Source organism: Columba livia, chromosome 13, assembly GCF_036013475.1.
Source record: "Columba livia isolate bColLiv1 breed racing homer chromosome 13, bColLiv1.pat.W.v2, whole genome shotgun sequence".
Taxonomy (NCBI): Eukaryota; Metazoa; Chordata; class Aves; order Columbiformes; family Columbidae; genus Columba; species Columba livia.
In genome coordinates this window covers 12,121,255-12,142,275 of record NC_088614.1, presented here as the reverse complement: position 1 = coordinate 12,142,275, position 21,021 = coordinate 12,121,255, and the positions used below count along the sequence as shown (strand labels likewise).

The following is a 21,021-nucleotide window of genomic DNA, read 5'->3' as shown; positions in this document are numbered from 1 at the left end:
AAACACCCCCCAGGGTAAGCAGGGCTATGGGCTGGGCTGGTGGGGCTGCGTCAGAAAGATCCACAGCTTGGCCGGTGTTGACTGAGAGGGGCTGGGTGCGAAGTAGAAAATGACAACGGTCAATATTTATTCCTGCCCATGAGGTGTCCCAGCCAGACCGGGCACCCCAAATGGGATTTTGTGCAGGTTTCTTACATGCTTCAAAAGCTTCAAGTAGAAATAAACAAATATCTCAACTCTGGGTGTTATTCATCTCCTTGCACACCAGGTGAACAACTCAGTTTTGGGACAACAAAATGTAGTTATGCACAGGGCTTTTATACCTTTCAAACCTTCAGGTGCAACATGACTTGACTAACAACTAGCACCCACATTACTGATTACTAATCATAGTCAAACTTTTGCAAAGCAACAATGTTTTTTTCCAGCATCCTTGCTGCTTGTCTACTGAGCCAGACATCTCAGTCTTGTTACTGATTTAGCACCTGGGGCATGCAGAAGACAGGTTTTCCCCAGGTGTGGCGCCCATATAAAACCAGACCCTCCGTCCTCCCCCCGACCCCCCCACCGCTAGCCTAGAGTGGCCATTTCGCGCCCGGGGTATTTTGGCCCCTGCGTCCCACCGTAGCCCCGGCCGTTGCCGTGGCGACGGGCCCAGCGGCCTGAACCCGCCGGAGCCACCGGGTGTTGCCGCGCCGGCCTCAGCTGGAGGCCCCGTTACCCGCCGGGGCATGAGGCGGGTACGGGGCCGCCCTCAACCGCCTCTGCGGGGAGAAGGTGAGCAGAAGGGGGTGGCGGAGCTGCGGGAGGGGTCTGCCCGGCCCTCACCGGAGTGGCTGCCCGGGACCCGGCCCGGCCCCGGGAGGTGCTGGTGCCCCAGGCCGGCCGGTTGCATATTCCCTCCCGCCGCCCAGCGCTTGGCTGTCCCGGGACTGAACACGTGGAGGAGTGAACCTGATAACTCTCAGCAGACTTGCGGTTAACTAGTATAGCTAACGACTAACATCAACTCAGTTGCTTCTCCTCAGTTTATGGTGACCAAGTAAGGCCTGATGGTGACTTCATACCTTGTTTTTCATATCCAGTGTTTTCTTAGCTGGGTAGAAAGGAGTGCCGGACATACCCACATCACAGGGCACCCTGCTGGGAAGGGGAGATGCTGTATCCTTGGGTCTCTTTGCATACAGCTTTGTTTTTCATCGGTAGCAGCGGATAATCAGCGCATCAGCTACAAGAGACGCCCTCGAGTTGTAAGTGAAAGGCTCCTCTTGGAGCTTCGCTTCTCAAGCAGGGCAGACACTGACACAGTTGTCTTCCTCCTTGAGAGGCTGTTACCAGCCAGACGCTGCTGTGGGATGGCTGCAGCCATAGGGGTAGTTCAGCCAGGAGGCAGCTTACACGAGCTTTAGTTGTAGTTCACCACATTAAAAATTCTGTCAACTTCTACTAAAGCTTTTAACATTAAATAACATTGTGTTAAACCAGTCTTGTGTTCTAAACCAGCAAAATCTTGCAGTGAACCAGAGATTTCTGGCTCCCTGGGTCAGGCTTTTAGTAGGAGAAAGGAGAAACCTGGGAGCTTCAAATAAACAGAGTGATTTTTTGGTAACAGGTAGCTCAAAGTGAGGCACAAGCAAGTTTTCAACAACCTAATGAGAAAAGCATCACATGATTAGTAACTATTTCTCATCATTGATGAGGCAATTGCCATGTAGCAATTTAAACTGTGAATGCAGGTAGATACTACCAATTTCTTCAAAGACTGAAGGTAGTGTTTGTTTTGTCTTGTTTTTTTCCATCCTGCTTCTTGATAAGACTGTGCTGATGAACATAAATTACATTATTTTGTATTCTTACCCACTACTTCTTTATCAGTCGACCCCAAAAGATGTTTCCAGCCCTTTGCCTGGGACTGCTGCAAGATGTACCAAGTTCAGAATTGTTCTGCTCGCTCTTTCAGCACGTTGGCACGCTTGCTGTCTGCCAGTCCTCTGGCATTTTTCTGGTATTGGAACCATTATCATCTGAGTTTTCTGTAAAGCAGAGCAGCTCAATTCTTTATTGTTAAAATTTCATCCTGGCTCTGTGGCAAATGAAAAGCAACAACTAATAAACCAACATAAACTGAAAAAAAAGGAGAAATTGCTTCTGAGCTCTTAGCTGTTGTGCAAACAGGAGTCATAAACATCAAGAACTTTCCAGGTTATGGTTTGTAACTGATCTTTGCACTTAAATCTTGCTTTCTTCTGCCAAGAGTCCAGATGTGGTGGGACAGCTGAATAACCAAGCTGTTTCCTGCATGAATGTCCTGCATTCTGTTTTGTCCTTCCAGCAACAGTCAGCTTTATATTTCTGTTGTGGAGTAACTCCTGCTTCTTTTCCTCTTTTTTTGTCATTACATTACCAGTTTTTTGGTTTCTAGTCTTACCACTTGTTTTGCTGCTGCCAAAGGAGTCTCTGTTTTCTTGGATGCTGTATAGTGCTAAATTGCAGTTCCAGACTATGTGCTCCAGCAGGGCCATCCTCTCTCACTACACTTCCATGCACTAGCGTTCTGACATGAACACATCCTCAGACCATGGCATATCATACTCAAACTCTGGACTGCCACCGAAATACCCGCTTTGATCATTTTACTCAATTTAAGTCTCTCCTCAGGTGTGTTGTTGTTTTAGTCCCTCCAACTTTCTGTCTACTTTGGAGCATATCTCCAGGACCGGGGCTCAGTCACAATATTTTTATATCACATATTTTTTTGTTTTATATAGATGAATATCTGCAATAAACCTCCTAATAAGACAGCTCCAGAAAACTTGAGTGAAGCTTTTCCTGAGGTGCAGGTCCAACGTGCTCGAAGGAATGGCTGGAGCTGGCCGCTGCACCTTTTCCAGATTACTGCCTGGTTGCTGTACCTTTTCTTTGCGCTGGTTGGCTTTGGAATCCTGGTTCCTCTCCTGCCTCGCCACTGGCTGCCTGCTGGCTATATCGTATCCTTTGGTCAAGAGAAGAACTGACAGTGGAACTTTTTTTAAATAGGTGTTAGGTAGCATAGAAAGCGTAGGAGAAAGGAGCTGAGCCAGAATCTTTTTCTGAACTATAACCATAATCTTGATCTTCCCCTGTCTACAAATCCCACTTATTTTGGGATCCTCTCTGCCCCTCTGCTTTAGGTAGGTCACTAACATTCTGCTTCTCCCTTTCATCACTCTCTGCTAAGGTTACATTCTTTAGCTCTGAGGCTCTTCTGCTGTCTGCTTCTGCCTATGTGTCTCCTTTACCTCGTATTATTGTTCTACAAGTGTGCTGCAGGATTTGGGGGAAGTTGCACTAAAAAAGCCCTTCCTGGAACATCCTTGCCATGATGGGCAGCCACAGTTCCCTGTGCTGACTGAATATGTCTTGAAAGGCAACTTTTTATGTTTGATTCTGTGGTGTGATTGCTCACAGTGGTCTTACACATACCTACCTTATTACCCAAACCCTTGCTATTATCACAGTTCAAACCTTGTGGATTTGTCTATCAAATATCTTCATGACTCAGTCTAAAGTCCCTGTAATTCAACAGATTAATGTGTCCCAAGGCTTTATTACCAGTTAAAAAAGACAGTAGTGCTTTACTGTGTCAAAGGCAAATCCCTTCTGATTCTGCTGTGCCAGCCATCAGAGCTCTGGGCAGTTAGACCTCTCAAAACCTTCCTTTTTTTTTTTTTCTCTTACTACACTGCTCTGTTTTCCATAGATGTTAGTATGATCACTGATGTGCACATCTGAGTGTATAATAAAAAACCAGAAGATTCATTTTTGCATGCATGCTCATTTAATCACAGTATGTTGAGAAACAAACTCTTGAGCCCAGTGGTACTCCAGGCATGCAGGGTTGCTGCTTTCTATTCTTTGCAAATATCGGCAATTACTTCAGTCTGATCAAAAGTGTTCTAAAGTGTATTTGCTCTTGACTTGCTACTGCATTTAGAAATAAGAATCCAAGCAGATAGTTCAAGAAACAATGACAAATTCTGGATACCATCTGTAAATTATGTAGGAGCCTTTAAAGGGGTGATCCTCTTGCTTGGGATCCTAACTGAGGAAAAGGAAAGCAGTGTGATCAGGACTAGTTCCTCAATGTGACTTTTTTTCTTTTCTGGAAGTTTGGTCTTGTGAAGGGGTGTGTGCATGGCCTTAACTGACTGTTCCTTTCCAAGGACTCTGTGAACTAAGAAACATGGACCTATGCCACCGGTCTGCATGTGGGGTCAGATTCTGGTAAGTAATTTTAAAAAACTCCTGTGCTAGGAATGATATTCTGTGAGGCAGAGTAGAATAGAATGAGGGTTGTCCCTGTAGATTTAGTTATCTTCTTCTGGAGGATATTTATTACAGGGCAAATGTCTGTGTTAATAAAGCTCCAATTAATGTGCTGCAATCAGTTATATAGTGGTTTCTAATTCTGACCCATATATTTCTCATCTGTGTGAACTTTGTGTATTAAGGATAAAAAGATCTGTGTTAAATCAGTCGTACAATCCTTAACTGTGTACTTCAGTGTCCGGGAGTGTGTTTTATCTACCATTTAGTTGTTCATCTTACTGCAGTCTCCATTGATCCTGCGGATGCAAATGTGCGAGAAAAAAACTATCTAGGGCCTCTGGCCACCTTCAATCGTAATCAACATGCACATGTCATTGAAAACCATCATTGCCATGTCTGTGATGTTGATGTGTAAGTATCTTCTCTTTCTCTTCTACTAATCTGTCGTCTTCATCATTACACCTCACCGTTAGTCTTTAATGTTAGACTGCAAGATTGAAATGGAGCCTCTGAAGCTCTACAGTGCATGTTAAACTTCATCATCTGGCAGGGTCCAGTTATTTGGGTAGATGCCTACTGCCAAATGTGTGCATGGTTCTGTGTTTTCTTTAATTGCTCACATGTTGTGTGGAGAGGACTGCGCTGTTCCATGTTATTTGGATGTTGGTGTCTGACCTAACAAGGTGTCACTTGTCCATGTGTGCTTGTATCTGGCTAGATGCTGATATGATAGGAGGGAATGCTTGGTGGGCAGAGATTGAGATCAAGCTTTGTAGAACTGCAGAGGGTTTCAAATAAGAAATCTACGATCTCCAAAGTAGAAATCACACAGTACATTGAAAAGACGGATTCTGTGGTGTTTTGAGATTGTGATCCAACGAAGGCCAATATGTTTGGGTGTTGAAATATTCCTGGTGTGGGTTTCCTCACTCTTACCACGACTTCTGCTGCTCTCTCCCCCTGTATTTGTGTCACTGGAAAGTCATGGTAATGAGCTGGTGCTGCCACACTAACGCCACCCTTTCTTTGGCAGGAGTGCCAAGTCAAAGCACTGTGGCACTTGCAACAAGTGTGTGTGTGGCTTTGATCACCACTGCAAATGGCTCAACAACTGTGTGGGAGAGAGGAATTACTGGTAAGAGCCTGGCATAGTGACAGGAGCACAAGACTGCGTCAGTAATGTTTCCCCTTCTCTTCCTAAGATTCTCTTGCATCTCAGTTCAGTCTGTACTCAGCCACACAGAACCACTTTTCTTTCAGACCCTAGCTGAGTAAAATCAGTCATGAGAAAACTAGATGGAAAATGCCAGCATGATTATGACATTCAAATAACCAGGGATAAAACTCCTACACTTAGAGCTTTGTAGCTGAACATCTATGAGTAAAAACAGAGAACATAATCTTATTATTTTGTATTAGGAAAAGCTTATGGGATGTTAATTGGGTGTCCTTAAAGCTTCAGAGAGCTGAGGTGGGAATAGAACTATGATTGTGCTGTTCTCGTCTCTGAAACAACCTGCAGCCAGATTGCATGCTTTCCCAATGAGACTTGCCAATTGGCAGGAGTAACAGCAGCATACAGGCACCTCTAATCTGTGTCAGGTTTAAGATAAAGAGTAAGGAGGCTATCACTGATTACTGTTTTTCTGCGCTGAAACCACACGGGAAGCAAAGAGTTGTTACTGGTGGGTGCCATATTACATTGATTTCAGATTTTGTGCAGGGAGCTCTTTGTCTGTCCCAGATATACCTGACTGTTTTGTAACCATGGTTGGTCTAAAGGATCACAGTTTTGTCCTTTAAGGTAACAAATCAGACCTGAGACTGTTAGCCAGTATCTATAATAAGTGGAAGAAAGCGTCACAGTAATTTGGGATAGCTGTCTGTATCTCCATCTTTATTAGAGACTGGGATTTTGAATTGTGTATGTGATGTTACTGAAGCCACTCAGACTTTTCACCTTCTTGGCAGGCTCTTTTTGAATAGTGTGCTGTCTGCCCTTCTGGGCCTTGGGCTCCTGCTGCTCGTCGCTTGCTACGTCTTTGTGGAGTTCTTCATTGACCCTGGGATGCTCCGCTCCGACCAGCACTTTGATGGTACTAGCAGTGCTTCAGTTGAGCATCTTGTGAATCAACCAGCAAATCTCTGTGTGGAGCTGGATTCTGTGGGCTCTCCTGCTGAGGAGAAACTCCCATTCCTTACTGCTTCAATTTAATATTTCTGAGAGAGTATCTCTGCTCAGCTGGATGGAATGTCTTTCCTTCCAGAGCTAACCGCTCTTCCTAAAGCCCTTGTGGACACAAGATTTCTTAGGCCTCCAGTGCATAATGGGTCTGCAGCTGTTTTTGAGTTAACAATATTTACAGCTGTGAAGTGTAATGAAAGATATTTAATACCTGGATAATTACTCACCTCCAACTCCTTTTGTTTTACAGCTCTGAGGAACCACACAGACCGCTGGTTTGTGTTTCTTCCTGCTGCTCCTGTTGAGACTCGGGCATCTGGCATTTTGGTCACAGCTGGGATTTTTATTTTTCTGAGCTTAATGACTGTGATCTTGCTAGGCCACCTCCTGACCTTCCACATCTATCTTAGTAGGTGTTATCTTCCATTTCTTTTTCTCTTAGCTTCTTCTACTCCCTCTGTATTCATTGTGTGTTCACCTGTGTCACAAATACATACACAGTGCAAGATTGCCATTGAAAAGGTAGAAAATCTGGGTTTAATGTTATACTTTTCTTTTGCCCCAGTACCAGGCAGGCTTATCAGTGCATGTGCAATATGAGGCTTGCATTGTGCCTGTGCATTCATGTGTCTGAGCAGGGTTATCCTGGAGCTGAGACCATGTAGGAGTGAAGGAGAGAGGCCAGGTGGGATGAACTAGTTAATTCCAGCTTAGTGACAGTGATGACAGATTCAGATTGGCTCTGCATATGGGTTTTTGTGAGTCTCTTTGCTGTGCTCTGCAGTTCTTCTATTGTGTGAGAGAGCCTGTTTCTCTGTTACTCCAGAGAAATGCAGATGGTAAATTTCTAACAGGAGGCCTGACGTCCAAGTCAATGTCCCTTTATGGAAGTTGTACTGTATCAAAACAGAAAGACTTGTGGAATTCAGAGAGGCTTTCAGAAAGGCTCCACATTACATCTCCTACTTGTTGCTCTGTCAAGCAGGGATATTTCTGTTTGTTTATGTACCGATGGGCATCAAAAACCTTTTTTTCAGCCATTGTTTGAAATTAAGCCAGTGCTATTTGGCTGCTTGACGTAAGTCATGATGAGTAAAGATCTTAGACTTGCAGTAGTCAGTGGTGCTAAAACTAGGGAAGAAGGGATGTGGTGGAACAGAAATGAGGGCAGCAGTTACAGAGGATCCTTGGATGGGGTTTTGGGTTGTCAGCAGCGATGCAGATGCCAACACAAACTAGGTCAGCACAAACCAGTGCAGTTCCAGAAGCAAAATAGTAATGCTGCTGAAGTGTGGGTTTTGATGGGTGAGTGTTCCTCAGCTGACATTAACGTTCCAGACAGTGAGGTCATTGACCGTCATTTTCCTTTTGCAGCTTCTTTGAGCTTAACTTAAATTTGGTAACACTGAAATTTGACTTTCTTGGTGGAATTGAAAGTTAACTTTCCTGGGTTAGTGGCGATACCCGCAGATTTCAAAGGTCGATCTAGCGCTGTAGAAAGACTGAACGCATAACAATGCTGGGGCTGCTGCAGGAAGTTTTCCTCTGCATGAAAAAGTAAGGATTGTTTGGTTTAGTACCAAGCGGTATTTATCCTGTCTATGTGCACAACTTCCACCAGAGGGTGCTCCCTCCTTGGGATAAAGACGTGCTTTCTCTTGTCAAACAGAAATGTGGATGTGTTATGCCAGTTCTGCTCTGGGTTTGAGGGTTTTTTTTTGTTGTTGGGGTGACTTTTTTCCTCTTTCAGAACAAATTTTGAGCCAAATTAACTTCTGTTTCTGACCCAATTTTACATCTTTATGATTTACATGGAAACAGAATTTAATTATTGTCAATTTTTGTTAATATTTTATTACACTGAAATCTGCTACCCTATTGAAACTGGTTCCAGTTGTACAGAAGTGTGGTGTGTAAGTCCCGCTTGAAAAGAGCAATGTTACTGTATTGACGCCTATATCGTGTGTTACATATGAGTATGCGTTAGCCTTACAACTGGGATTCAGGAAGATAAGACAAAGTATGTCTCCTTTAAATTCCTCTTGTTTCATACATATAAATGGCAATAGTCTCATCTGAATTCTTTAAGGCAGACAGTGTCAGAGTGAGCTGTCGAATTCCTTTTGGGACTAGAAATACCATTTAACAATTAAAGCAATTACTGTTCATTAGTATTTCTCCATGAACCTTTTTTTTCTAGTTAAATTACAGAAAGAAAATAGCACCCTTGTGAGTGGTATTGTCTTTAAATCTTCTATTTAAAAAACTGTCTTAAATCAGGCATGACTGTAAAATTTTAGAATCTAGCTTTGTTACAAGCACAGCAAAATTTTCAGAATTACTGTCCTGATTTTAATTATTCACTGCTATTGCTCAAAAGGAAAGAAGTAGGTTGTTTTTAAAATGGTAGGTTCGTGTATTCAAAAATACTAGTCTTGATTGAGACTTAGTTCCAGAGGCATTCAGTGAAGTGTGGTACCTCAGAAGCTTGGAGGGAGGATACTTTCTTTTTATTCAATACTGAGAGGCCAATAGTAAGCATAATAAAAGTAAAAATTTAGTAGGGACTATAGGAAAGGATATGGGGCTCTTCACAAGCTCTAATTATCTGTTGCAGTGTTATCCAACCAGACAAATACAGTATTTTTTTAACTAAATAACTTTATTAAAATATTTTAAAAGTGACACTGTTAAGTATTCAGAAACCAATGAACTTCAAGTTGGAAATGGTTTATAGCCCTTGGCTTATGGAGCAATATTCTGTTTCTCAAATAAAGCATACGGTACAATTCAAGGAGCACTGGCCAGCGCCCTGCACTGTCCTTGTTAGGTGCATTCGCTGATCACTTGGCTGCAGACTCACATTCATTTTCATGCTCTGTCTTACTCACCAATTGAAGCTTGAATTCTTTTTTTTCTTCATAAGGTCATTGCTTTAACAGGAGGGGCACCTTCTCCTCTGCTTTCTCCACTTCCCTGTGAAGTAGTCCTGTGTTTAGGGTATGGATTTGAGAGGTCGGATATTACTGATATGAATGTCTTCAGTCAGAGAGAGGATTTTTAGTCTGGATGTTCCATATCCTGAGTATCTGCTTTAAGTACTACACTACTGTAAAAAGGAAGAATGACTACCAGGCTGTGCACTAAAAACCTTCAGCATCTATTTCTGATTTTGTGTTTTAAGAATGTTTACTGTAATGGGGTCATTATGGGAGGAATGCCTGAGTTTTGGATGCTCATAACATTTGGGTCTCATGAAGAAAGCAAGCTGCTCAGAAATGTCACGTGCTCTTGGTCGCTCAGAGAAGCAGATGTGTTTTTAAGGGCTCTCCCACATAAACACGTACACTCGGGCATATATAAACCCTGAACTCATCTATTTAGCATCAAACAGGTTGGGCATTTAATGCTGACTGTTTTGGACATTGTCTCGATGTCCTCTACAGGATGCACTAATGTGCTGAATTTCTTTCCTCCAGTTAGCATTGTGTACCTTCTAACTACTGACTAGGCTTTCCGTACGATACAGATCTTACCGTTACTGGGTATGAATAATGGATTAGCTCTGAAATGAGCTGAACAAATTACTGCAGTCTAGAAGGCTGTACCATGTATGAGACTTTAGAAGAACAGTGGGACTATATGTTGTGATAATGACAATAAAGGATATAGTAAGATACACAGTGCAAAGGTACTTTTGGCTTAGAGTATCAGTCTTCTCATGTTTATAGTTACTATTTGATTGTATAGTTATTCAGACTGTTTGTACAGGTGTAATCAGGGAGTGGCCTTTCCTGCACTGACAGCTCTTTCTTTCCTCCCAGTGTGGAACAAATTGACAACGTACGAGTACATCCTGCAGCACCGTCCCCAGCAAGACGCAAAAGAGGGAGACAAGCAACTGGAGTCTTGTCCCTCCCAAGTGAGACCCAGTGAGGTACTCCTTCTGCTTTCAGTCCATTTCTCAAAAATAGTCTCTCTTGTCTGCAGTGTAAAGTTTGCTTCCCTTTTGCAAGTTCCAAACTTTAGAGGTGGTTGCTGAAGATAAGACTTCAGAGGTAATTTGGAGTTGAGTAGGATGTGAGAGAATGTAATATCTGTAATTTGATGAACACTTTGGGTATAAACAAGTACTACTTTCAAAGGAATTGATCCCACCCACTCTCTTCCTCCACCACTTGTTTTGGGTCCTGCACTATCCTTTTCTGCCAGCGCAGCTGTTTGTTACAGTCATACACTGAACAGGGTGGGGGAACTCATTTGAGTTAGAATAAACGTTATTAAAAAAACAGTTGAGCTCGTGTTTAGTTGGCCTGGCTCCCTCCCGTTTGGTTCACCAAGCAGTCACATAAATGCCTGTGTCAGCAGGAGCAAGGGTGACTGAGGAGTGGAAAGGGTCCTCTCGCTGGAGGGGACAGGACCATCAGTTTTGGTGGCAGTGCACATTTTGCTGGCTCATGCGAGTGGTATCTCAAGTCATGATGGAAGGTGAGATAGGCTCTAAGACTGGAGAAACCGGGGCTGATATCTCTCCCTGGAGTTACTCAAAATTTGACAGAACAAATTTTGTACTGGTTTAGTCAAAGAGTTGGACTAGAAACTTCCAGAAAGTCTGCCTAGTTTAAATTATTCTGTGATTCTGTGAGCCTCTGTAACTCCATCTAACTTAATGTGATTAAGTTATCTACTATACAGCCAGTTTTATATTTCATAAGAAATTAATTAAATCCAAGCTTCATCCTAGTACTGTGTGTATTGATACAGGGATCTATCTAGACTCATTTGCAGTTTTTCCCTATCAAAGCAAAGGGGTAAATGAGCGAATTCCCTTTTGTATAACATGGAGACCTCAGCTTTTGGTATATATTTTTTCACTGCATTGGAAAAGTTGAACTTTTCGTTTAAACAGGTTTCCATAACAACTAAAATATTTGGCACTTTGTCTCATAGAGCTCTGCTTACCATGAAGATTAGCACAATAATAAAGCATTAGCTCTTAAACTTTTCCTAGTTACTGAATTTTGATTGATACTGAAAATAGATTTGAATGGGGTGGGCTTGGTGTGTGTACACATTTGGGATGTAGCCATTCAATGATGTTCTGTCTCTGCTGGTGGTTTTCTAGATTTGTGTGAATATGGTTATTTTGAAGCAGCAAGCCTGGAAGGAGCAGGGTGAAAAGTGCTGTGTTTCAGGACTTCAGTTAGGGCTTCGGGGAACAAGAAAGACTGGATGATGCCCAGTAATGTTGTTAAGAAAAATGTTAAACCCCCAGATTTTCCTTGTTTCTTACATAGCAACCAGAGATAAACACAAACAAATAGATTGGAGTAGGAGTACAGCAAGTGACTTGCCTTTTGTAAGCTGTGTTGACTACAGCTTTCTTTAGCTTGAACACAGAAACCCTTTGTAATTGATCCAAGATGTTGCAAGCACAAAATGGAACTCATCCTCTTCCCACTTCTGTCTTAACTGTTCATTCATTTTAAGGAATAAGAAGAAACATACATTTCCCCTTTAATCCTTGGTTTTGAGCCTTACTCAAGCTTGGCTGTTGGTTTTGGCTTTGTTTTTCCATGTCTGTCTGTAAGTCTTCAGCTACATTCAGGTTAAAGGATTTTTTTTCAGGTTAAAGGATTCTTATGTGTTTGTAGAGTCCTTCTCAGAATGTGCACAGAGTAAAAGCTCTAATTTTGCACACTTGAGTGGTTCAGATGTCACAAAAAATGCAAATCAGTTGCACATATACAGCTTTTGCCTCTATTACTATACTGAGAGCAGCTTGTGGAAGTTACAGGGGTTTTTTTATTTGTTGGGGCTTTTTTGTTTATTTTGGGTTTTGTTGTGGTTTTTTGTTTGTTTTTTTCTGGTTTTGTGTGGGGTTTTTTCTCTCTCTGCAGGCAGTTACATAGCTGTCCAAGGAAATATGAACTAAACCAAAACCAATGCTTTAATGCATAATTTCCTTCATACCAGGGAGCTGGCTTGCATAGTGAGGTCAGGTGTAATGTGATTTTTATTATTATTATTATTTTATTTTTTTCCCCCTCCACTTTCGTAAAGCTTTGAACTTACTTTGGCCACTGATTCAGGTTGGTGAGGTTTTATTTTAAAGAATAAACATGAAGTTTACTCAGCTTCCCTCACACTTCCAATATTGCATCTCTCTTCCAATGTCTGGTTAAGATGCACCTCGTCTTCACTCTCAGCCTCAACACCTGCAACAGGACCCACTTTCCCTGGGAGGAGCCATTTTTTCCTGTTCAGTTCTGCCTCCCCTCTAGCCTGACAACATTTCAGGGCTGTGGCTGTCGCTGAAGTGGATGGTGAGAGCAGCTGCAGCAGGCAAGGGAGCTGAATTCATCCTGCAGTTGTAACCATGAACCTTGGAGTGGACACAACTGGTGTTCCACCTCTAGAAGAGGTCTGAGCATGACCAGGACTTGCAAGGTGGCAATGAACTTGAGCGGTGTGTTGATTGAGCTGTATGTTTTCAGCAAGAGCTGAATCCTAACAGCCAAATTGTGAAGGGTGGCTTTGTCTCGCTGTTGCAGTGGAAGGACGCTGGCTGTCCTGCTAACGACTGGGAACAAAGGGAGGCTGGGACTCTGCGCCATGTTTGTAGCTTTTGTCACACTGAGAGAACATTGTACTTTCTATTGACCGAGTCTTCCATTTGTTTCTGCTAGTCAGCTCTAATTGTTTACTTTCTTTTATGTGGCTGCTTTGGTTATACATAATTTATAGGCGGCTCAAATGAGCAAAATAGATTTTAAAAAGCTCTTTCACTCCTTGCTTGGAAAGAGTTGTTCATGATGTTCTCAAGAGGTATCATTCATTAATCTCCTTTAAAATGCCAGGCCTGCAGCCTGTATGCTGTTGAAATTGAGTCCTGATTGTTTTCGGTTATACTCTGCACAGTCTTACCAGGACATGTCCTGCTGCAGCTCATTTCAACCACTCTGTGCTTTCCTCTGAAACCACCTACATCTCCCCACGTGTACACTTACAGTGACACGAGATTGTGTCTGGTTTCCTTCATTTGCGACTCAGGTGCATGAGGCGTGAATGTAAATGTTAAGAATTTGGTCCCAAAGGAACTCGTAGGAAACAGTTGTGCCCATTTGGTGTTCAGTCAATGCTGAGCAATGATTTGACTCGAGTTAAAAATTCTGTTTGAAATAAATGTGGTTATTTTCTGCAGATAGTTAATCCTGCACTTGGATAAACCTTGTCAGTAATAACCCCAAATACCATAATTATCAAATCAGAAAGTTCTAATATTTGGGTTTGCTAAACCAATTCCCTTCAAATTTGATGTTACCACCAAAAAACAGCTGCTAATTCCTTTCCACCTTTTTGACAAGACCAGTTAAACTAAGAGCATGTTACAAAAGCCTGAAGTCTTTCCAGTTTGGCAACTCTATTATCTAACAATTACACAAGTACTGACACTCCAGACGTTGATGCCAAGATGTTCAAAAGCAGCTAGTAATTTTGGAAGCATTTCTTGTGGCCCAGGCTGATCAGAGCAGTGTGCTGGCTCTGACACGGGCCCGTTGTGGGTGCTGAGCAAGAGCGCAGGAGCCATTGTCCCCAGTACCCTCTGCCAGCACTTGGCAATATGTCTTAGGGGCTTCTGCAGCACAGAGCTTCAAATAGCATTGTGTTTGCTGGTTTCTCACAGAAACATTGCTAACTTTTGCTTGAATTCATGCAACGTTTGGCACCTGCAGTATTTGGTGGCAGTAGTTATTTACCAGTTGCTCTCTCCACTCATATCTGCCCTGAGCGTTTCTTCTCCTGACTGAAGAGCCCTGCCCCATTAGCTATTCCTTGTACAGAAACTGTTCCACACCTTCCCCTGGTCCTGTCACTCTCCTCTGTACCTTCTTCCATGTCTTCTGTGAGGAAAGATGCTGCAATTCTCTAGGGAATCCAGTGTCCAGGCTGCCAATGAATTTATTCAGTAACATGAAACTGTTTTCTGTGTTCTTTTTTTGTATGCCTTTCCTTTTCATTCCTATCAGCTGAAATTATTTCTTGGCTGCCACTGAGCGTGCAGCTCTGTGAATTATTTTCTAGTTCAGAGACCGTAGCTTCGTATGTAAAGTTTATGCTACTTTTCTCATATGCATGACTTTATATCTTTACATCTTGCAATATTCATTTTCATGTGCCATTTTATCACCCCATAACTCAATATTGGAAGAATCTTCTGCAACTCTTTGTGACTGGCTTTAATTTTTATTGCCTTACATAAGGGAGTATCATCACCAGATTTCATATCGCTGTTCTGCTCTTTTGCTGATTGTTTATGAATTTGTTGAAGTGCTGAGGCCCTGGGTCTCCCAGGAACCCATTTGTGGGACGTCCAATGTTGATTTCATTTTCCAATTTGCCGATCAGGCCGTTCAGACAAATAGGTCTTTGTGAGCTTGTCTAAGATTTTTTGGAAGCTAGTGCCTATTGCATGTAAAATCCCTCTGTTTTTGCCACCTAAAAGCTGCCTTAAAATGTATATTTGTCTTTATAGTCACTGTATACTAAAATGTTTGAGGAGGTTGTCTTGCTAATTAATCAAGTTTAGGAGCAGCTGAAAAGTAGCATCAAGGTTCTCCTGAGCACAGTTTATCTTTTTTAACAATGGAGCTTCATACCCTGTGTCACTTGGTACTCTGACCATCTTAAGCGTGTCCTTTGGAGGGGGAACTGGGAGCCCTTTTCTATAACGCAGACACTTGGATTTAGGAGGTTTATTCGTTGAGTCGTCTTACATGTTTATGAAAGAATGCGATTTTAAAATTTCGGATAGCATTACTTTGAGTTCAGCTATACCTGAGGGAAATGTGCAATATATCACATTATTTTAAAAAAAAACCAGCACTGTTATTAGCCATACAGGATTCACACAAGAAACAGCAAATACTTTGTTTTCCCTGTTTGTTGCATGCTTTCATTTTTCTTGCCTCCATTTTGAATTTGAATGTTTTTTACATCTAGTGCTTAACTCCTATGATTGAATTGTATAACTAATGGAGGCTTTAAGTGATATTTTGAATGCAATCCCAAGAAATGATTCAGCTGGTCTCTGTGTGCTCTGATTTTATTTTGAGCCATCTAAAATACTGGCTGGACTAACTGAATGAATGAGGGACTTCTAATTGTCTCAATCTTGGTTTTCCATCTTCTTAAGTAGCAGACTCCTGCTGCATTTCAGCTGTACTGGCTTTAAGGACAGAAAATATCTGGCATGTGATTATATAAAGAGGAAGAAGACATGTCTGTAGGGAAAAATCTCTTCTCCACTATGTCCATATCATTCTGAGAATGTTAATTCTTTCTTTTTTTCTTTTTTCCCTAGGAAGCAGACTTTTTTTCAGGTAACCCTGGCTATACAGACCCTCATATGCAAGCAGAGGAATTCTCAACAGTAACTTCAGGAAAAGGGTGAGTGAAATCATAGATAGGAGTCTCCCAGCAGCATGTATGGTGAATGGGTAGTGGTCACCAAAGCCACTGATGGACCCAAAACCAAAAATACCAAGGAGGATGGGGAGCACCAGTGTTGTGAGCAAAGCATCGTGAAATCTTTGTGTTTCAGGAGCATAATTACCTGCAGGAGTAATTGCTTCCCCTCCTTTGGGAAAATATCTTTCCTAGAATACTCCGTTTAGGCTGTTTTGTATTAAAGTTACTTTAAAGCTGCCTGATTTGTCCTGTAATTCCTATACTGAGCTCATTATAGTTATATGATTTCAGATTGTCGAGAGATGAATCACAACAGCAAAGTTTATAACACAGGCAAGCACTCATGGGAAAACAACATCCTTGTCTCTTAATTAAGCCTTGCCTATTAACTCATGGCCCTGGGGAAGGCAAAATAAACTCTTCATAGTTTGCACAGTTGTGCAGGAAAAGTTACTCTGCAGTTTCACTCATGAAGTGAGGGATGCTTTGGTCAGGCTGATACTTATGTGCAAGCAAAGTGAGGACCTGAATTAAGTCATGTCTAAGGGAATCACCTTGTATATTTGCTGTGTGTTTTAGTTTTCTGAAGCTTTATGTCCACAGCGACAAAGCTGACCCTGAGCAGAGCTCCTCCCCTGACCTCCCAGCTCTTCAGTTTGTGGTCCCATCGCAGGTAAGCAGACTTGCTACATCCCGTAACTTCTGGCACTGTTCAAATGTGGATGTTAAAGGACATTGAAGATGATGTGTGTGGCTATGAAACTTGAGTGTGTGAAACAGCTGTCCGAAGCCAAGTTTGCTATGCTCTTGATATCCATGTACCTATGTCCAGATGCTCTCCCCTCTTGTTCAAATGGCAGGTGCTGGTGCTCTCCCCCTTTTCTCCAAAAGCCAGTTAATCCAAGTCTTGTCATCTGGATTATATGAAAAATTTCCTTTTGACCCTATTTGTATTTTGGACAAGAGCTATCTCTCTTTTGGCATTTCCTGTGCTATGTGACTTTTGGTCCCCTCCTCTAGTTTGACTCTACAAATGCATTTGTCCACCAGGGTCTCATACATGCTCCAGCCATATGAGACAACAGCTTAAAGGTACCTACACACAGAGAATTGCTTTATGTGGATAATGTGTGTGTTCATTAAATATCTGTTCTCTCTTGTTGCTTTATAGTAACTCAGTCTTAAACTATGAAATATTCTTAGTCTTTGGTCATACCTAATGCTCATTATTAAAAATAGGAGATGTTAAAGAGAGGTAGTAATTACAAAACATGAGTGTCTCATTACCTTGGGCTGATGAAGTGACTTCCCTTCTCTTGGGTCTCTTGCTTTTACAGCAACAGAAAAAAAGAAGAAAGAAGACACATAAAGGTTCTTCCTCGGCAGTGGAGAACAGATCTCAAACACATGCTGGACCTTGGCCACCTTTCCCAGATCCCCAGTCAGGTGAGAGTGTACCAGGCAGCTTCTCTGCTGCTGGACTGGATTTCTGCTTGCTGGCACACTGAAGTGAAGCGTGTCATGAAAAACCAGCACTGGCAGAAAGTTAAACTTGTCTGAGAAGGGAAAATTAGTGCTTCTGAGTGCTCAGAGATACTCTGAAGTGATCAGACTTGGGTACACTGAGTGTAGAATTATGTACATTTCTCATATCTAATTTTGCATAAATATATATATGTGGCTTTCTCTAACACTAGTGCATCAACCATATCAGAGTTTTAGGGCCTGTTGATGTCTTTGTGGGGTTGAGGGATCTCTCTCTTTTCTTAAGCTTTCTTCTCCTTTTCTTTCCATTTGTAGGGTTCCCAGCCACGGCTGCTGCCTCCTCATCTTCCCACAGCCTTAGTCTCCTAGTGCCAGCTTTTCCTCTGAGAGCTGCTGTGCCCCCCAGCAGCATCAGCCTCATCCAGGCAGCGGGACCCCCAGCTGACTATCACTCAGAGTCTGCCGAGTCCATGGATGAGATTCCTGTGGCTCAAACTCGCCTTGGGAGCACGGCCCTTCGTGGGCCTCCTAAGAATAGCTCAAGCAACTCTCAAGACTATTTCTTGTCTACAGACAATCCCAGAGGTGACAGAGAAAAGAATCTGTGTTCTGGGCACAAGGCAAAAAGGAAAACCTGCCAGCAGGACAGACATGTGGAACAAGACCTGGAACTATTTTCAAAGATTCCTGCTGTGTTTGTAAGTAAGAGCAGTGGAGAACTTCATGCCTCTCAGCCCCAGCCCATTGAGAGCACATCTGAGCCACACCACAGAAAATGCACCAAACTCCAGTGACTCTCTGAAGGTAGCAGCGTCCCTTTACCTGATGCTGTCCATCTTCCAACAGAACAAGTTGAGAGGCAGAAAAAAAACCTGCTGCATTGTTGTTTCTGGCTGTGGCCTTTTCCTAAGTCAGGAATGCCCCCAAGCCCAGTTCCACACTCCTTGTCAAGAGGGAGCAGTCTCCCCTGATGGGGATGTGCTCCCGCTGGTTTGGGACTGCAGCATTAGTACTCCAGGGAGTGCTGAGGGCCTCATCCTTGCACTGTGTGCTTGCTCTCAGACTGCAGCAAGACATTTCTTGCTACCTGACCAAGGGCAAGAGGCAATAAGGTGGCAAACCTGAGGTAGGCGTGTTGCTAGAGAGAACTCGAGTATTTTCTATAGGAAAGGGTTGTCTCCTCCTGGCCCTCTGTACACTCACACTGCAGTGACTTTCTGGGAGTGTGTGTGGGGAAGAGCAACGCTTCATCTCCACTGTTCCCTGCACCTTGAAAACTAAGTTTCCCATCTCTCTACACCCTGTCAGTCTTTGGATCATGTGCAGAAGCTTCAGCAGGTGGTCAGGGAGTAACCTCAGGGTTGCCCTGTCCCTATACCGCTTTCTACTGTGCACTCTTAAGTCCACTCCACCAGCATGTCCTCTGTAAGACAGCATGGTTTGACCTGCTCTTCCTTCCCAGCAGCCTGGGGTGCCTCACTGCTCAGCTTTCTCATCAGAAGCTCTGGGATACAGCAAGTCCTGAAACTTTTCCATTTCCTGGGCTGCCAGATCCACATTAGTCCACAGCCAAGCCTGGAGTCTGCTGCGGGATTTTTCTGCAGTACAGACACTGGGGCATGGAGCCAGTGCCTCAAGTCACAGCACCCTGTGCTGGTGGTGAGAAGCAGAGAGCGACACCTCAACTTCCCCTGCCCTCTTGCTTCCCCAGGCGGCATTCCCTGTTCCAAGTTCCCGGCTGAGTGCTGAGGCTGCCAGCCAGCCCGGATCAGCCCAGCAGCCAGCTAACTGCAGAGCCTGGGATAGCAGCTACGCACACATGCCAATGGGTCTTGCCACCATCATGGTGGGGTGTCATGATTTGTCACTTGACAGCTGTGTAACCTGCACCGCCCCTGCTTCTCCAGCACCTTGAGAGTCAGCAGCTGGCTTGGCTGGTTGCACCATTCCTGGACAGGCCCCTGGTGCTGCATGCTGGTGTGTGTGAACAAAGACGTGCATCAGCACAGAAGGGGAAGCCTGGGAAGTCTTTATCACTCTGCCAAATGTTTTGATACATGAAAACCACATCTGACCCTTTCTCCAAGATGACGGTGGGTGCAGGTTAGCACCCTATTTTGTTTTGTCCTTCCTTGTGTGAGTCAAGTTAAGCTGTTCCTCACCTAGCTCAGTCTGCCGGCATTCATCAGAAATGGTTCAGAGCAGGACAGGCTATCTGGGGACAAATGTCCCCTGGGCACAGCCAACATGGGACAGGCAGGCTGGACTCCCAGCTTTGATGTACACACTTCCCAGCCTGGCTTGTTGCCTGTCATCCCAGTGCTCATGCTGGCTTATGTGCTGCTTTGAGGTCCACACAAAGTCCACTTCCCCTGGAGCTTTAGGCTCAGACACGTTTCCTTCTGGAGAGCTCACTTCAGCAGGGATGCAGGAGGGCACCTGTTGTATGTTGAAAGCCTCAGCCCATTCCAGGAGCACTCCTGAATGCTTGCCCAGCTCCCTTGGAAAGCACCTCAGCATTGTCACCTGGCCAACACCGTGCTGTGTGGTGCCTATGCAGCGGGAATTTCAAGCAGCATGTGCTTTCAAGAAGACAAAGTGCTGCAGATGCTCCTGGAAACACCTGATCCTTGCAGAGCTGAAGCTGGATTCAGGGAATTCTCCCTTTGCTGAAAGGTTTATGGGGTAAGTGTGTTTCAGAGATGGGACCAACTTGGCAGAGCACTCCCTGGGGACAGTCCTTGGGAAATTCTGGCAAGGCAGCATAGACACAATCGCTCACCCCAGGCTTCTTTAAAGAAGGGCTGTCTTACTGACCTCCTCTGTCATCTGATTTTTGACTCCTGAAAGAGGTGGAATAAGGAGCCTTGACTCTGAATTATATGAGCCATTGATCAGCAGAAGTGAAGTCTCACATAGCTGTGGAGTCATTGTGTCTAAATTTGCAGGAAGGGTTGGTCTGTAGCTACACTCCTTGCAGCTTCCCTTGCTGCTGTGGCCAGTGGTATCTGCCGGTGGTGTGACCCTTTGGAAAAGCAGGTGTGTGTGGGACCAACCCTTGTGGACCAGCAGACATGGCATGGCTTGTCTACAGAGACCATCTGCTCCCTGATAGATCCTGGTTAGACAAAGTCCTTCCAGTTGTTTCTCTTCATATCTGCTGTCATTCTGCACAGAAATGCTGGACTCAGGGTTTGCCAAAGCCAGCTGTCACTCCTCCCCAGAAGGCATCAGTAATTTCTTTCTAGCAGGTCCCCCTGAGCAGACCTTATGTGTTTTCTTACCCTTTGTCATGTATGGAGCTCTTTAGCAGCTCTGTCCACAATAAAATTTTCTATGCCCTTTGCTAAATAGTTTCCTCCTTTTTTTTGCAGTAATTCATTTATCTGCCCAGTTGATGCGTGCCCCCCCCCCGCCCCCAATTTTTCCCTGCACCTCTGATGTTGTAACTGGGCTTTGCACCTTGACCTGTGTGTGGCTGACAGCATTTCCCTCTGTGCACCGTGCTGCAGGAAGGCTGCTGTGCGCTTTGGGGTGAGCGGAGCCATGTTTTCTGCTCTCTCTCATCTCCA

At 43.7% G+C, this 21,021-nt stretch overlaps 1 protein-coding gene across 3 annotated transcripts; it reads left to right on the top strand.

Moving 5' to 3' along the window:
* Window positions 1-574: 574 nt before the first annotated feature.
* ZDHHC1 (zinc finger DHHC-type containing 1) lies at window positions 575-20,800 on the top strand. 3 transcript variants are annotated; one of them, XM_065029070.1, is made up of 11 exons: window positions 575-777; window positions 2,769-2,987; window positions 4,544-4,719; window positions 5,342-5,443; window positions 6,280-6,404; window positions 6,744-6,902; window positions 10,318-10,430; window positions 15,858-15,943; window positions 16,568-16,637; window positions 17,302-17,410; window positions 17,765-20,800. In XM_065029070.1, the coding sequence occupies exons 2-11, from the start codon at window positions 2,769-2,771 to the stop codon at window positions 18,241-18,243; spliced, it is 1,638 nt and encodes a 545-aa protein (XP_064885142.1). In that variant the 5' UTR covers window positions 575-777; the 3' UTR covers window positions 18,244-20,800. The 3 variants fall into 3 exon arrangements, with proteins under 3 accessions (XP_064885142.1, XP_064885141.1, XP_064885143.1); XM_065029069.1 differs by having other exon boundaries at window positions 16,544-16,637; XM_065029071.1 differs by lacking the exon at window positions 5,342-5,443 and having other exon boundaries at window positions 16,544-16,637.
* Window positions 20,801-21,021: the final 221 nt, after the last annotated feature.

Coding starts and splice junctions, on each gene's coding strand:
- ZDHHC1 (XM_065029069.1), top strand. CDS start 2,769: ATGAATATCTGCAATAAACCTCCTAATAAGACAGCTCCAGAAAACTTG. Junction 5,444..6,279: donor GTGGGAGAGAGGAATTACTG/GTAAGAGCCTGG, acceptor CCTTCTTGGCAG/GCTCTTTTTGAATAGTGTGC. Junction 15,944..16,543: donor ACAGTAACTTCAGGAAAAGG/GTGAGTGAAATC, acceptor TGTGTGTTTTAG/TTTTCTGAAGCTTTATGTCC.